Source organism: Ascaphus truei, chromosome 4 (genome assembly GCF_040206685.1).
Source record: "Ascaphus truei isolate aAscTru1 chromosome 4, aAscTru1.hap1, whole genome shotgun sequence".
Taxonomy (NCBI): domain Eukaryota; kingdom Metazoa; phylum Chordata; class Amphibia; order Anura; family Ascaphidae; genus Ascaphus; species Ascaphus truei.
In genome coordinates this window covers 386227503-386245161 of record NC_134486.1, presented here as the reverse complement: position 1 = coordinate 386245161, position 17659 = coordinate 386227503, and the positions used below count along the sequence as shown (strand labels likewise).

At 39.6% G+C, this 17659-nt stretch overlaps 1 protein-coding gene across 5 annotated transcripts in view; it reads left to right on the top strand.

The window, feature by feature from the left end:
* Positions 1 to 17659, top strand: part of CD2AP (CD2 associated protein) — a 127958-nt gene that overhangs the window by 84930 nt on the left and 25369 nt on the right. For 4 of the 5 annotated variants that reach the window (XM_075598497.1, XM_075598494.1, XM_075598496.1 and 1 more), the window contains 5 exons: positions 1690 to 1788; positions 9932 to 9965; positions 12106 to 12171; positions 13485 to 13638; positions 15013 to 15152. In XM_075598497.1, the coding sequence (XP_075454612.1) occupies positions 1690 to 1788; positions 9932 to 9965; positions 12106 to 12171; positions 13485 to 13638; positions 15013 to 15152 (493 nt within the window). The remainder of the gene's footprint in view (positions 1 to 1689; positions 1789 to 9931; positions 9966 to 12105; positions 12172 to 13484; positions 13639 to 15012; positions 15153 to 17659) is intronic. The other variant, XM_075598495.1, reaches the window with a different exon arrangement.

Genomic DNA, 17659 nt, shown 5'->3' with positions numbered 1-17659 from the left:
GCAAGCCCCATTAACATTGCAAACGCATTCAATGATTACTTTGTGAGGTGTGCTACTAACTTATTAGCAAAACGCAACCCGAACTACAAGCCTGAAGCTGAATCTGGGAGTACCCCTATAGCCCCACCCTCTCCCGACACTGCGACAATTTTCAGTTTTTCCCAGTATCTGAAGAGGACATTACACAAGTACTCCTAAAATTAAAACTAGGCAGCCAATATGGACCTGACCTATTGCAATCAAAGTTCCTACAACATTGTGCCCAGCCATTGCCAAAACGCTTGCTTCCCTAATCAACTCTATTTTGTCTGCAAGCCATAGCCACAAGACCTGGAAAACTGCCAGTTGTCCCAATCTTCAAAAGTGGGGACAAACTGCAGGCCAATCTCACTTCTCCCAATTCTATCCAAAGTCATGGAAAAATGTGTCCACTCCCAATTAAGCGATTACTAGACCAAGACAAATTTCCCTAGTCAATTCCAATCTGGCTTTCACCTCAAATACTACACGGTAACTACCCTCCTAAAAGTTTGCCATGAGATCCAATGTGGAATGGAACTAGGACAACCTACTGGTGCAATACCCTTGATGCACACAGTTCTAGAGACTCTGACCTTGAACACGACTCTTGAGCCCCGCCCTCTCTAGCAGTGAACCAATTGTATCTAGTAACTGCCCAGTCAATCATATTCCAGGACTACATTGGCCGAAATGCTGTGCAAGAACTGCATTAAATAGCCCTGAGCAAGCGATTGATTACAGGAGAACAGATCAATCTGCAGTTTAGCTAATCACTTGTCAGTGTGCAGATTGTATTGATGCACATATTGAATGGGGAAGAAATATATATATATATATTTTTTTTTTTTTTTGAAACGGCAGCCTGAACTGCAGCTTTAAAATTTGGGTTGCACATTGTTATCCTGACATCCCAAACCTGTGCCAAACTAGGTGTACTTTATAGGATCAAATATTCCCTAAGTCTGCTGGTCAGAAAGCACATCACACAGCAGATTCTAATGCCAATTATAGACTGTAGGGACATAGTATATGACACAGCACCCCAATATCACCTTAGCAAACTATATACTTAAAGAAAGTAAGGGGAATAGTCACCCTCCCCCTTCCGTCCGCCATCTCTTAAGATTGTGTCCTTCTCTCCTGACGCGAGCTCCCCTAATAAATCTAGCATTTTTTGGGGGGTGGGGGTCGTAGGTACTATGTCATGGGGCACCCAAGCAGTGCTGCGTCCTAGGGCACTCACAGGGTTAAACATGTCACTGCCATAGTTCACTTTGGTCTTGAGGCACTGCCTCGTTCAATGCCAAACAAACCGTTATTGAATAGTGGTGTAATGCTGGGAAGCTCATCCCCAGTCCTGAAGATTTGCCAACAAGTCAGGTTTTAAGGATATCCCAGCTTCAGCACAGCCACTGATTGAGCCACCTGTGCTGAAGCTGGGATATCTTTAAAACCTGACCTGTTGGCGGGTCTTCAGGACTGGAGATGAGCACCACTGGTGTAATGAATGCTGCTGCAGCTTTTAGAAGCTTGATTTTTAAGAGTAATATTGTTACAATAATATATAAAAATTTTACAAACTAACATTTTTATAATATGATGGGCAAAAACTTAAACGCACATGTTCCTATTAAGGAACGTTAACCTATGTGTTTTTCTTCCCGCCAGGATACTGGGGATCCAGGCTGGTGGAAGGGGGAATGCAATGGTAAAGAAGGCGTTTTTCCAGATAACTTTGCTGCTATAATACAAGATTACGAAAAAGAAGTAAGTTTACCATGCCGGTTCTTTTTGTGGAAAAGTGTTTTCATTTTACCAGGTTGACTGGCTTTTATGTTGTTTTCTGTTTGTAAAATGGCATGTTGTATCATATCCATTATGATTGAGCCACCTGTGCTGAAGCAGGTATATCCTTGAAAACCTGACCGGTTGATGGCCCCTGATTATATCTTAAAACGGTGATTGGTCTGGCACTCAAAAGTATGGTTACCACCCATTCGTTTGACAGCCTGTGTTCATGAATATACAGCTGCTCTCTGATTGGTTAAAATTCCAATCATTATCCAATCAGTAATGGCCCAGAATTTTTGGCACCCTGCCAAGTTTTTCAGCCAATCAGCTTTCAGTTCTCATTCACAAAGATTGAGATCAGCTCTCAGATATGGGAAGTGATTGGACAGGAGTCAGCAGCAAAGCACTGACTCCTCCCCCATCCTTCCCCACCCTGCAGCCAGGCACTGACTCCTTCCCCACCCTGCCTGCAAAGTGCTCCGCGCAGGAGAGTGAGGGGAAAGATGTGTGTGTGTGTGTGTCTGTTGTGTGTTTTGTGGGTGTAAAGGGGGCCAGCAGAGTTTTATTGGTGTCTTCTGTTGGTGTGTGTTTTGTGGGTGTAGAGGGGGCAGCAGAGTATTTCATTGTTGTGTGCTGTGTGTTTTGTGGGTGGAGATGGGGGGCAGAGTGTTTTGTTGGTATGTGGGTTTACAGGGGGCTGCAGTGGGTGTAGGGAAGGGGCTGCTGGTGTGTTTTTGTGGATGTAGAGGTGGCAGAGCCTGTTTTGTTGGTTTGTGTGTCTCTGCAGTGTGTTTTGTGGGTGAAGGAGGGGTGCAGAGTGTTTTGTTGGTGTGTGTGCCTGCAGTGTGTGGGTTTACAGGGGGGCTGTAGAGGGGGCTGCTGTTTTGTTGGTGTGTCTGCAGTGTTTGTTGTGGGTGCAGACTGGGGTTGCAGTATGTGTTGTGGGTGGAGGATGGGCGCCAGTGTTTTGTGTGTGTGTTTACAGGGGGGCTGCAGTAGGTGTAGAGGGGGCTTCTGGTGGGTGTTTTGTATATGTAGAAGGGGCAGCAGTTTGGTGTGTGTGTGTGTGTGTGTGTGTGTGTATAGAGTTTGGAGGGGGCTGCAGTGTGTGTTTTGGTTAGTGTGTGTGTGTGTGTGTGTGTGTGTGTGTGTGTGTGTGTGTAGAGGTTGGAGGGGGGCTGCAGTGTGTTTTGGTGTGTGTGTGTGTGTGTGTAGAGGTTGGAGGAGGGGCTGCAGTGTGTGTGTTTTGGTTGGTGTGTGTGTAGAGGTTGGAGGGGGCTGCAGTGTGTGTTTTGCTTGGTGTGTGTGTAGAGGTTGGAGGGGGCTGCAGAGTGTTTGTATGTGTATAGAGGGGGGGGGGGGCTGCTGTGTGTATATGTGTATCTATAGGAAATATTACTGTATGCTCATTTGCATGTCTAAGGCCTGGACATAGTGCCCTTAGACAGTGCTGAGGCGCGCTGAGGCTCAGGGAAAGCGGTGCTTTCCCTGGCCTTACACAGCGCGCCATCAGGGGGAGGGACGGGGGCGGGCCAGTGACGTCACGGAGCTGGTTCGCCCTCATTGGGTGAACCGCTCACGTGACTGGCCCTGCGCTCCGGCAAGCGGGGAAATTTCAAAACGCCGTCAGACACACGCTTCCCCAAGCGTGCTGACGCGTGCGCAAGCCCCTGCTAAAGCCACTCTCATTGCGGCTGCAGGAGCTCAGTGCCGAGCAGCAGCACGGAGCAGCAGCATGCGCTGACCATGTCCCAGGCATAAGGCTGAGTCGGCGCTGAGGCGCGTGTCGGTGAGCCCCTGCAGCCGCAATGAGAGCGGCTTTAGCAGGGGCTCGCGCAGGCGTGTGGAGGCGTAGGTCTTACCAAATTTCTAGTTTGAGCGCTCACAGGAGCGCAGGGCGGGTCACGTGAGCGGTTCGCCCAATGAGGGCGAACCAGCTCCGTGACGTCACTGGCCCACCCCCGGACGGCACGCGAACTAAGGCCAGGGAAAGCACCCGCTTTCCTTCAGCCTCAGCTCACCTTGGCACGGCTGGAGTCACCATGGACTCAGCCTTAGACAGGTCTGCAACCCTGCCTTTCACCATTATCACCCAGCACAAGCGCTTCCACTGCAGCAAGGGATTCTGGGAAATGACATACAAACAAGCACACAGTGCCACCTTTTGCTTCAAAACCATTTAACATGGTCCCCTATAAGCTTAAGCTTGCTGCATTTCACAGCTTTGAACACAGCCAGGGTTAAGATGCATAGCCAGCAAACCCACCCACAGACAGACTGTTTCAACCTTAATGGGTCTCCTCAGTGTGGGGTTGGTTATACTGGCTTTGCAAAATGACGCAGGGATAGGTTTCACCACACTTAGTTAAGATATGGTGGGTAAAAAAAAGTGACAAAAAAACCTCCACAGCAAAGCATATAGCAATTGGAAATATTACTGTATGCTCATTTGCATGTCTTAGACAGGTCTACAACCCCGCGTTTCACCATTATCACACAGCACTTCCACTGCAGCAAGGGATTCTGGGAAATTACATGCAAATGAGCACACAGTGCCATCTTTTGCTTTAAAAAAAATAAATTATATATATATATATATATATATCTCAAAAAACAACACAAAAATTAAGTAGCGCTAAGGAGGATATAAAGTGACATATAAATTATGGAGTCAGGCATTTATATTAGTGGGTAATATATATGTATATATATGTATTTTTCTTTAACTTTTGTTTCATTGAACTTTAGTGGTATCATTGGATAGTATATATATAGATACATATTTATTATTATTTAGATACACTTTAGTTTTTTGTTTGGTATACAGTATTCCTTGATATATAGTCACTTTTCACAGATATAATTTTGGCTGTCTTCAGCATGTCTATGTTTTTAAGTTAGTGTGTCTTGCTGTATTTACAAATAAAAACTTGTTCATTTTCAATTCCGGCAAGCCATTTGATTCCTTTGAGCTATATCTTTCTTTTTTATTTTTTGTTGGTGTAATTTAGAGTGCTAGTAAGGGGATTGTCTTTGTCTTTTTTGTGTGTTTGATATTTATACTTATCCCCTAGCACCATTAGGCTCTTTACTTTATATTTAAACTGACTTGTTTTTGGATTAATATATTTTTACCAAATTAATTAGTCAGTATTATTTAGGGTCTGAGTTAACCACATATATTTGTGTTGAGCAACACACCTTTTTGTGTGTTCTATATATATATATATATATATATATATATATATATATATCTCTCAAAAAACAACACAAAAATTAAGTAGCGCTAAGGAGGATATAAAGTGACATATAAATTATATTAACACATAAATTGAATTAATAATAAAATTAAAATTCACACAATTTAACCTAATTAAAAATACAAACCATAACGTGATAGTAAAAAAAAAAAGTCCAAAATAAATGTTGCACTCAAACGCGTAGGGCTGGTGACGTCATCGCGTTTGTGTCTGTGTATCTGGAGTTCCCGGCGTCCTTGCGCTCTAGCTGGCGGTATTTTCGAGTGCTGGCAATTACTGCATGCAGGAGAGAGGGACGTGAAGGCACTGAATGCCTCTACAACTTGCTGCTAACTCGTGGTAGGAGTTTATTGTGGCTACAGGCTGTGTACTTCCACTCTGCCTACCTGGGACGCCCCCTACCAGCGCTGATGACCTCAATAGAGATTTCTCTCCCACGAATGGTTCTGTTTAAAATCCTGTAAGTGCATTTCTTACGGGTTGCTGATATTTTAAATAAAGGCATTTTTATTTTTAAGCAGTTACGTGCTATGCTATGGAGTTGGTGCTTTTGTTTGACACACACATATATATATATCTATATATATATATATATATATATATATATATATATATATATATATATATATATATATATATATATATCTTATACTATATAATTGAAAGCACTGTATGCCTGCCTGCCTGCCTGGATGTCCGGTGTCCCTAGGGGAAATCTCATTGGACAGACAGCTGGTGGTTTTCTGGGTATGCACCTTAACCCTGGCTGTGCTCAAAGCTGTGACCATGCAGCAAGCTTAAGCCTATAGGGAACCATGTTAAAAATGGTTATTGAGGCAAAAAGTGACACGGTGTGCTCATTTGCATGTCATTTCCCAGAATCCCTTGCTGCAGTGGAAGTGCTGTATGCTGGGTGATAATGGGGAAAGGTGGGGTTGCAGACCTGCCTAAGACATGCAGATGAGCATACAGCTATATTTGCATATTTGCTTTCCTGTGGAGGGTTTTTGTCACTTTCTTTACTCACCATAACTTAACTCAGTATTATGGTTTAGCCTATCCCATAGCCTCTCTTGCATTCCCAGTAAAATCAACCCCACACTGATGAGACCCATCAAGGTCGAAACAGATGTCTGTGGGTGGTTTTCTGGGTATGCACCTTAACCCTGGCTGTGCTCAAAGCTGTGACCATGCAGCAACCTTAAGCCTATAGGGAACCATGTTAAAAATGGTTATTGAGGCAAAAAGTGACACGGTGTGCTCATTTGCATGTCATTTCCCAGAATCCCTTGCTGCAGTGGAAGTGCTGTATGCTGGTTGATAATGGGGAAAGGTGGGGTTGCAGACCTGCCTAAGACATGCAGATGAGCATATATATATATATATATATATATATATATATATATATATATATATATATATATATATATATATATATATATATATATATATATATATATATATATATATATATATTGCAAAGAATGACCTAGGCGCACATGTGCAGGGGAAGAGAAAGGAAAAAAGAGAGGAAAAGATCATAGGGCAGTATATCAATACAAACAGATAAGAATTCGGTGAGATATGCACTTACAATAGTAAGATCATTAAAGGCCTTTAATCCACTTAGGGACTCTCGAACTCAGCTCCTGTAGTTCGTCTGTTTCTTGGCTCCTGGATCTTTGGAGGGGCTTTTCCTGAAGGCTCCTTGCAGCAATCACGATGAGTCTGTTTTAGCAGACTGTACCTTGATGTGGATCTCAAATAAAGGGATGGGTAGGGAATAAAAGGAGAAACATATGAGTAAAACCTTTTAATAAAACATATAAGGATAAAAACAAAGGTATTCAACTCACATTCTATGAGTTAAAAACGGGCAGTAGAGAGTGTTTAGCGAGTCTCTCACACTCGTGGTATAGAACGCCGACTTCCAGACCTCCTCACACCGGCAAGTGCTTCCGCATCAGGTGATCGGATCTTGTACGGCTCTCGTGAGATTTTCCTCTGTGTAATTCACTGCCAATGATCCGTTCGGCTCACACTAGAAACAGTCTCTCGGCGTCACTCTCCCTGCTCCAATCACGCTGGCCCTACGCGTTTCTCCACTCGGGCTTCGTCAGGGGCTGCTATGGTTACCTTATCCCCACCCTGGGTATTTAAACCTACCTCTATTGACCGATTGGCTGGTATTTCATTAGCTGGCATATAATTAATTAAGCATTCAGCAGGCATATCTAGACCATAGTGACACATCAAGGGACTTGAATAAAAGTTTAGTCCTATTCAATGGCCCTATATACACAATACCTGCCATATATAGATAGCAAATATGTAGATAGAAAATATGTGTTTAATTGGAAATCACTCACGTGTTCCGATTTGGGGGTTAAATATATACCCCATCTAAGGATATTTTTAAGAACTCATACACGTAATGGCAGTTATTGTGCATTTAGCAATTGAAATTTGAAAGTTAATTTAGTTTATAATACAGAGCACGTTCGATATCTTAGATATCTCAGATAAACAGTTTCTATATTGTTACTTGTAACCAAGTCTTTGGAACAACATGAGATACATATAATACTGCAACCTTATGTTGCCAATGGACTATATCCAGACTTACATTAGTTATTTCTCATAATCTCTAGAGAGGACTTGTTTATCTACCTATAATTTGTTGGAACATATATTTCCATTATAAGAGAGATAAAAATAATAGATTTTTATTTGTTTTTATTTAGGTAATAGAGAGGATTATATTCGTAGATTGCATTAATATATATATATATGACGATTTTGTCCGTTTTAATATGTTCACCATACTTATTCCAATGTTTAGAGCATATTGGATGATACCTATTGTAAATTATTATAATATCGGCCCAAATTATCTTAACAAATAAATAAATAAATAAACCCGTGTGCTTATTCTAATTAATCATAAATAACTAATATGTGTACCATTAATATAAAATTAATAAAGCATTAATAAATTTGTTCAAAAAATGACCAATGCAAAAGTGATACAAATTTATATAAACTATACCCTTATTTGTGATTGCTATTACTAAAATATACATGAAATACATCATATATACTTTATGTGTGTGTGTGTATATGTATATATATATATATATATATGTACATGTATCAGTACCGTGTTAGCCGAGCTTCAATAATCAAAAAATAAATAGATGATACCGTTCTGTAGCTAACGAAATGCTTTTATTTGTGCGAGCTTTCGAGATACACTGATCTCTTCTTCCGGCGATGTTACAACATCGCCGGAAGAAGAGATCAGTGTATCTCGAAAGCTCGCACAAATAAAAGCATTTCGTTAGCCACAGAACGGTATCATCTATTTATTTTTTGTGTGTGTGTGTGTGTGTGTGTGTGTGTGTGTGTGTGTGTGTGTGTGTGTGTGTGTGTGTGTGTGTGTGTGTGTGTGTGTGTGTGTGTGTGTGTGTGTGTGTGTGTGTGTGTGTGTGTGTGTGTGTATATATATATATATGTGTGTATATATATATATCCTTTTAATAAACTTATAGTAAAAGCAAAAGAATGTAGATAAAAATCAATATTACTACAAAAGTGTCTATCCCTTTTTTTAATGATAAATGTAAAATCAGAAAAGGTCATTACTGGCCCTGTTCTTCTGGGATTATTATTTAAGTAATGACTGATTATATATTTGTCACAAATCAAAATTGGTGATCGACTTGCCGCCATATAAGACCCACTTGGCCCATTTAGTATACCCAATTTTGTGTCTTGTGAAACAATATAATAATAATAATCTTTATCCAACTATGTGCTGAATATCCTAGCAGGAAGCAATGTCACAGCTGGGTTTCTGTGCTGAGGTTAATATTGTTACAATCATAAAATGTATTTTACATCGTACCAAACATGCGCTGTGTCACTCACAGAAGTAATCGGTGACCCTGGGCGTCAGAACACGGAATTCTGTTACGGACACCCAAATATCCGTCAAGTTTATTTCAAATAGTTTTTTGGGCCAATAATAAATTGAGAAATGTGCTCTAAAACGTGGCAGTCCTAAAAATAATATTTGTGTTTAGATCACCAAATGTGCCCACTAGTGGGCAGTAGAGGACTTTGAATTCTGTTGTTGGCAAAAAAAGTAAGACTTGGGAGTTTGCTAAGAATGTTTAATCAATATACACAACTAGATATTTTGAAACATGACCATCATAAAAATATGCCAGTGTTCTCATTTTAAAAAAAAGCCTTATTTTCTCTATTTTAACTTTTGTTTCATAACTCTACAGGCAGTCCTCGTTTTACAACGCTTCGCTTTACAACAAATGGCTTCTCCAACGCTATGCAATGCAAACCTATATTCATTTTTACAACGCCAAAATGGCTTATCCAACGCTCTTACGACGCTTTGCAACGTTCTGTATGTGTGTATATATATACACATTCACATAAACAACGTTGCAAAGCGTCTTAAGAGCTTATATATATAATATTATACTATATAATATTATATTATACTATATAATATATTATTTATTATGTTATATTATATATATAATACAGTATATACACTATATAATTTATGTGTGTGCTGCATATCTTATTGCCTGCAAAAAATATTTGGTGTATTTTAGTGTTAAAAATGCCTTCAGGAACGGAACCTTTCATTTAAACAGTGTTCCTATGGGAAAACGTGTTTCGCTTTACAACGTTTCGCTTTACAACGCCATTTTTAGTAACGCATTGTGTCGGATAACCGAGGACTGCCTGTATTTTAAAGTTTAGAAAGACTTGGTTTTATTCACATTTATGTTATCTTTGAGTCTCATTCTTGTTCATGTGTCTTTTTATAGAAGCCAAAGAAGCCCCCACCACCAAAAAGTCCGGGTAAGTAATTCTTGTATTTTGTTACCCGTAATTTCGTGTTCAGCGTGGTAACACTTTGGAATGTTTTGGTATCTATTTTGAGGTTCACAATACCATACATTTCTTTGTACCCTGGTTTGCAAGGCCGATAGTTTTCCTGTAACTTTTTTGAACTGTCTTTATAAATGTAATATGGAGTCTATATAGATTTTATGCTACCAACGTTCTATTCCAAGCCGATGAGCTAGTTGTTTGTGACCTAAATATTTGGAAACATTTTTATACAGTATATCTTTTTATTTTTAAGTAGATGAGTGATTTCCCACTTGGAAGAATTATGTGCAGAATTTGTGTTGTATAACTTTTTCACCCCTCCCTGTAATGCCTTACTCTCTCTTGTCCCCTCTTCCCCACCTTACACTCTCCTTCATTATGCCCTCCTCAACTTTGCACTCTCTCCTCCCCTCTCTGTGTACTCCCTGCTTTACTGTTTCTGCTCCTCTCTGTGCACACTACATACACTCCCTCCTCCTACTCATCTCATCTGTCTCCTCCACTCTGTCTGTTTCCGTCTCCTACTCACTTTGCTCTATCTCCTACCCTCTCTTTGCACTCCTCCTGCCCCATGTGCACACTGCTCTCCATTCCCCCCATCTTGTTGATGTCTCTCTGATTTCTCTCATTGCTGTCTCTCTTCTCCCTTCCTTGCTCCTGTCCTTGAGGAGGCATTCCAATTGCTGCAGACATCCTCAGCTATATCTATCTATCTATCTATCTATCTATCTATCTATCTATCTATCTATCTATCTATCTATCTATCTATCTATCAGAATGTTTGTGTGGAAAATCAGCCACTGAGTCTTGTACCTGGTAGGCTATATTTCTGGCACACAATATCATGCTGGTGACATAATGAGTTGCAGACATCTTTAGCCTTTTATTTATCTAGATGGATAGATAAAGATATATTGATGTTTAAGGAAAGATGACCACTATGGAGCAATTGCAGCAATGTGAAATTAGAGGTTGTATTTAAGGTAATTACAGGAAATATTTTGTTTAATTCTAAGAGCTTAACATTTCGGGAAGAACATGAAGCATTTATAGACCCTTTACATATATTTCATGATATATTATATAACACGTTCTCTTTTGCTGGTTAAAGGTTGGATCAGCCCAGCTTTAGATAATAATGCAATAATTCTCATTTGTTTAGTTATATCACTCATTAGATTTCTACATGTACTTATAGTTGACACGCAGCACTCATTTTTATATAGAATCAGCTGTTAGTAGTCGTCATTGGACAGAAAAAGTCCAGTTTGGGAACTGTGCCCAAGTCTTTCTTATCTTTCAAAACTCACGAGACCATTTAAATAACGTAGATGGTTAATTAGCTTTATTAGAAATACTCACATTAATGTGATTATCAGTTTTACTTATTTGCATCATGTTTAAAAAATAAAAATCAGCCCCAAAAAATGGGGGAGGAAGGGGAGATTATAGTGCAGTATGTTGAAACATATGAGTGGATTTTCTGTATAATATGGTAAGTATTGTACTCACACACAGTGCTGAGAACAAAGGCATTGAATCATGCAAGTAGATCTTTGTATCTGCTGGTTATCATTGGAGTATTTCTCCCACAGGAAAGGTCATGGAAGACAAAAAATTGAAGAGCTCACATAGCGCAATATGTAATAAAAAAGCATTAAAAGTAAATCAAGGTATCTCCAAAGTGCTCTCAATTTTCCATGACCTTTCATGTGGGAGAAATACTCCAATGATAACCAGCAGATACAAAGATCTACTTGCATGATTCAATGTAGTTGTTCTCAGCACTGTGTGTGAGTGCAATACTTACCTTTTTATACAGAAAATCCTCATTTATTTCAACATACAGCACCATAATCTCACTGTATTTTTTTGTTTTTTCCCCCTCCTATCTCCCCCTCTCCCCCCCCCCTTTTTTTTTAATTGTTTTTTTATGTTTTCTGAGGTGTTTTTTTTGTTGCACTGTTATTTCTTTTTATACAATTATTCTGGACTAAGGAACCGTCTCTCTCTGGATGTATGTATCTATTAGCGATTACACGCGCACACGTCATGCGAACAAATTGAAATAAAAGTTCTTGAAAACGTGTGACTGGTTTTTCTCCAGCAGCACCAAGGCCGGAGCTTCGTATGAGCGAGAAAAGATTCACTCCAACAAAACCAGAAGAAAAAGGTGAGCACTTTTTTGAAATTATGTTTCCTAGAGCATGTTAAATGTGTGAGCACATGTATGAACAGGGCTTGGGGGCGGAGCTAGTCATAGCGCCCCTGTACTCTGCCAGCCACTGCTCTCAATGCACATTGTGGCAGGGGAACTGGGTAGGGGTGTCTGTGTGAGCAATAGGGGGGTGGGGGGGAGCAGCCTGTGTGTCAGTGCCATATACACCCACCGATGGGGGTGGAAAAAACTGCAGCTGGAACGGCCCTCGTCACGCCTTACAACATTCTGGATTCTAAAAATTCGGACTGGCTCCTACGTATGTTATATTTAATTTTTGTCCACCTCCTGGTTGACCACTTAAGTCCAAGAAAACTTCTCTAAAGCTGGGATACATAACGGTATTACTTATGCACAAAGGATTTTTACCGGTAACTCAAAAAGCAATATGCAGTACAAATGAGTAATATGAAAGACGTTATCATTCTTGACCAGTCTGCCACTTTTGTTTGAGATCTCTCATAATTTTTCCTAAACTAGAGGCAAGAAGAAATGTTGTTTTGACCATTTTTTGTCTTCAAAACCTACTAATTTTCTCTAGGTATTGCAAAACATGCACCCAATTGTATTGAAAGCTGCCAACACCCAAACTACTGTGCAAAGCAAGTTATGAGGATGTTAAAATAGGGGTTTAGTGCATTACACCCACAGCCATTTACGGGCCATTCACACTGATGCAGGGCTGCCGCCAGATTTCCTGGGGCCCTGTACTACAGTTTCAAATACATACAACACCCCCTCCCCTCATCACCAAATACAAACACCCCCACGCTCGCTTTGGTCTCAAGCCTGCAGAAGCTGTGGAGATCCAGGGCCCTGTGGCAACCAGCGGGTCCCCCTATTGGCATCTCTGCTCTCATGACTTCCATATCTGAACATATGTCTTCCATATGAACACTTTCAAGTGACAATACATTTTAAAGTTATGACAACTTGAACAGTCGTATGTGTAGAAAATAATCCTGAATCTGAAGAGATAAATGACTACACACTGTAAAACCTCTTATAATATTTATTGGTTGCAAAGTAGAACAGGTGAGAGAAATCAGGGTGATGGGAATCACAAATTTCAGTTGAGTGTACAATTGATCGAAACTATCCACAGGTTGTGTATGTAGAAGATGAGGTTTGACCTCACCTTGAAGCCAGTGCTAAATATTTGCAACAGTTGAAATTAGCAAAACATTGTTTAGGTAAAAGGTGGAGTCCTGATAAGGGACTGTTTTCAGCCATAATGTTCTAAGTTAATGATTGATTTATTTTTGTAGATGAAAAGCCATTTATGGATCTGAGGCCTTCCAAGCCAGCAGGTCCTCAGGTACCACCCAAGAAACCTGTTCTCCCAAACAAGTCTAATAATATTTTGAAACCAGTGATATTCCCACCCAAGCGACCTGAAAAACCAGCCTTACCTATATCCAAGTAAGCCAATACAAATCGCTTTATAAATTGTGGTTTCAGTACTCCGTATTAACATGCCTTACTTACAAAGTCTTTTAATGGAATATCTGAAATAAAAATCTGATTTCCGCATCTTACTTAGAATCTGTTTAGTGTTGTAACAGTGTGAATAGTTTCTTGATGTACAGTAGATTTGTTTCTTATATGTTGGAATCATGGTGGGGCAATTTCTGCTCTCACTGAATGCAAAATACTGTACCAGTTTCTGAGACAATTCAACTTTATAATCGCTTAGATCAGGGGTGGGCAACTCCAGTCCTCAAGGGCCACCAACAGATCAGGTTTTAAAGATATCCCTGCTTCAACACAGGTGGCTCAGAAGCAGGGATATCATTAAAACCTGACCTGTTGGTGTCCCTTGAGGACTGGCGTGTTCCACCCCTGACTTAGACACATAATTTCTAAGCAGTGCTTCTTTTACTCGAACAAACCTGGCTACCAATTTACCCGAATGGGCTCCAAGGTGCCTTCTGGATCTGAAAGTTTTCTTATGAAACAACACTTAGTAAATACGACCTCTAATAATCATTTTCGGGGTGCCTATGGCTGTATCAGATGTTGTTTTTTTAATATCTTCTTTTCCTTTCCTTGTGTTCTGTAAACCTTTATTTATAGAAAGACTCCTCTAAAAATGTTGGTATTTAAACAATATTGCAGCTCTGCTTCGAAACCTTGAGGTCTGTGTATTTAAGTCGAGGGAGAGCATTTGGAGGGACAGCGCGCACAATTCCCTTGTATCAGTATTTAAAATTGTATATGTTCTCAAATAACACTGATCATGGATACCATGCTAATTATAATTGATGGTCTTAAAGAGGCAATCCAAGCGTTTTTTTTTTTTTTTTTATAGTAATATTTTTTTTTTTATATTGGATTGAAGCGGGGGATCTCTGAAGCTGAACCCCATTCATATCCGTTTTGGGGGACTCCTGTTTTTGGAAATGCATACCTCTGAACAGGGTGCTGGTAGCTGGCATTGCGGGTATGGCCGCTTTTCAAAGCTCCTGTGGACCTATAGGAATTTGTGACGTCATCAGGTTGGGCTTCCTATTGGCCCACGTGATGCAGGGGCTTTAAAATGTAAACACCAGTTAGCTCAGCCGGAGCAGCTACTGGCACCCCCTAATGAGGTAAGTATCTCTGAGGGTCCCCGGGGCTGAAATTAATTGGGTTCAGCTCCGGAAACCCCCTGCTTCAATCCTGTGTAAAAATTAAAATAATAATAATTAAAAAGAGCTTCAATTGCTCTTTTAATCTGATATGTTTTTTTTGTGATGAGGAAAGGTTTGTTAGGTAACCGTGTAAATGTATATTTCTTTTTTTTTTTTTTTTTAGACCTAATGGGGATTCACCTCTAAATCGACCCAAGTCAGAAGGTGAGACACTTAAAGCAAAAATAGATTTGGAGCAGATTCTAATTCGATCAAAATCAATAGAAGTGGAGCCAAGTGCAGTGAGAAGTCCTAAAGAAAATGGTAAGTAACTATGTTTGTAGTTCTGTTTCCATGCATGTTTTGTTAGTTCAGTTTGAGGGCCACATTTCCATTTTACCACCATTCTGATGCATAGAAAATCCATTTTCAGCCGTTTCCGTTTCTTCGTTTTATTTGTTTTCTTATCCTTTTTGCTCCCTCAATATTCCCATTTTTATTAGTATTTCTTTGCATCCGTAACAATTTAATTAATGGTCTTTCCAACAGATTGTTGCATTTAGGTTATTTTTTTTTTACGTTTTCGTAATCCTTCTGATTTTATTGCATGCCTCAAACTTCTTGTGGATAATATATACATGTTATGCAGTCGGTGAATTTGCTAACGTGACAGTTACTTTTTACTTTTGAATTGTGCACGATATATGCCTTGCTGTTTATACATGTCAGTTACATTATGCTTGCGAGAAGCCAGAGCAAACTTGTTTTTTCTATATTTGTTACAGGTTAAGCAGATATTTGCAATTAGTTATAGTTCTCGGGCCAGCGTTTATTTTCATGTGGCCTTTTTTCATTTTTTTGATTCCTGCAGTAATTGAGTTTGAGATCACAAATATATTTTCTTCATGTCACACATTTTAAAAGTAACGTCTGTAATTTTGTTTATTGAAACATTTATTGCACACTGTTCTTTTACAGTATAAAAGACTTCTGTGATTTTGTGTTTAACTAAAAATCTATAATTTGCTTTAAAGGAACTGTCCAAGCGATTTTTCTTTTTTTTTTTTTAATGAGATTTAAGCTGGGGTTCTTTGCAGCTGAACCATGTTGAATTCAGCTCTGGGGACCCCAGTGATAATCACCTCCGTAGGCGGTGCTGGTATCTCTGCAGTTTACAGCTCCTGCGTCAGTGGGCCAATAGGAAGACATGGAAGACATCATAGCCTCCTATTGGCCCGCTGGAGGTGGCACCTTTAAATTGCCATATTGTGAACCCAGCCAGGGCTCCTCCTGGCACCCCTATGCAGGTAAGTATCTTGGGAAGCAGGGGATCCCCAGAGCTGAAATCAACACTATTTAGCTCTGGAGACCCCCTGCTTCAAACATATTAAAAACATTTTTTTTTTAAACCAGTGTCGCTTGGACGGCTTCTTTAATGCTGGTCCCATAATAGGCCATTTATACTACAGTCTACATAATGGGCCACTAGTAATTCTTTACATTCATTCTAATAAATGTCATTTCTGAAAGCAGATGAATGTTTTGGAGCAAAAGTTAATTTGGCGTTCTTGCATATGTATTTTATATATACAAATTGGTTACCTTATTTGTGTTTTACTAGCCAGCACATTTCACATTTATATCCGTACAGAAAGCCTTTTTTCCCATTTCTATTGCAACCAATACTTTTCAGAGTTAAATCAAAATTGTTCTTCTCGGCGTCCGCTAGCATTTATATTCCCGTTACGTTTCGCTGCTTTCTCAGCCTGCATCTAAACTCCCAGTAAGCTTTTATTTTTGTTGGGACTAAATAGACACCGAGCATTTTATTTGGGGTATTTTTCCATGTTTTTCTTGTGGCGTCATAAATGCCCTTAAATTATTACCGTAATTTCCAGCGAATAATCCGTGGATTATATGTTGTTAAAAAATTAGCAAATAGGGCGCTGCGGATTATCTGCCGTTTCCCCCCCCCCCCCCCCCCCACCTCCCCCTCCCACACAAAGTTTTTTACCTTTTCCCACAAGGCCGATTGGACAGCTGCCCTTTTATGGCTTTTCATGTATAAAACACTTACATGTAAAGAAATTAAGTGTATATCATATAATCAAAATAATAGGAGTATTAAGGAATTTAATGCACCCATTAACAAAAAAGCAAGTAGTTTTCCAAATTATAATAAAAACGTCAAAGTAACATTTTGCACTAATTTCACAATACTAAGAGAAATTGTCCATTAACGATAGACTGAACATACAACCACTAAATGCCACCATATTATTTTTACCAAATGTAATACCACTGAAAAAAGACCCAACACTTACTACCTGATAACCTAAATTATTCATTGGTACATACTTAAAAACATCTACTGTACAATTACTGCACAAAGTTGTCCATATTGACTTTTAAGCAGGTTCTTGATCTGGTGATTTTCTTATTAGTCATACTTTCACTTTCATGTTAAATATTATTTTCAGTGAATGCAATTTGACCTCTTCCTACTACTTTCGAGAGGAGAACACATCAGAATGTCAAGTTCCTTATTCAATATCACTTTCTAAAACTTTACCAACTTTAAATGTTCATTAGGCTGCGCTTATATTGCCGGCGACGAGACCGATGATGTCACCGTCGCGATAGTTGTAATTTAAGTTTAGGCGACGTCTCTGGCTACAAGGCCAGTGACATCAGGGGGAAGGCAGAGGGACGAAGAAGCTCTCTGATTGACCACAAAAATAATCAAATAATCGCTGAAAAAAAATCAAATAACAGTGACTACCAGATTTTTGGTAGCGCTGTAGCTTGGTCACGTGCACTATAAGCGGCGC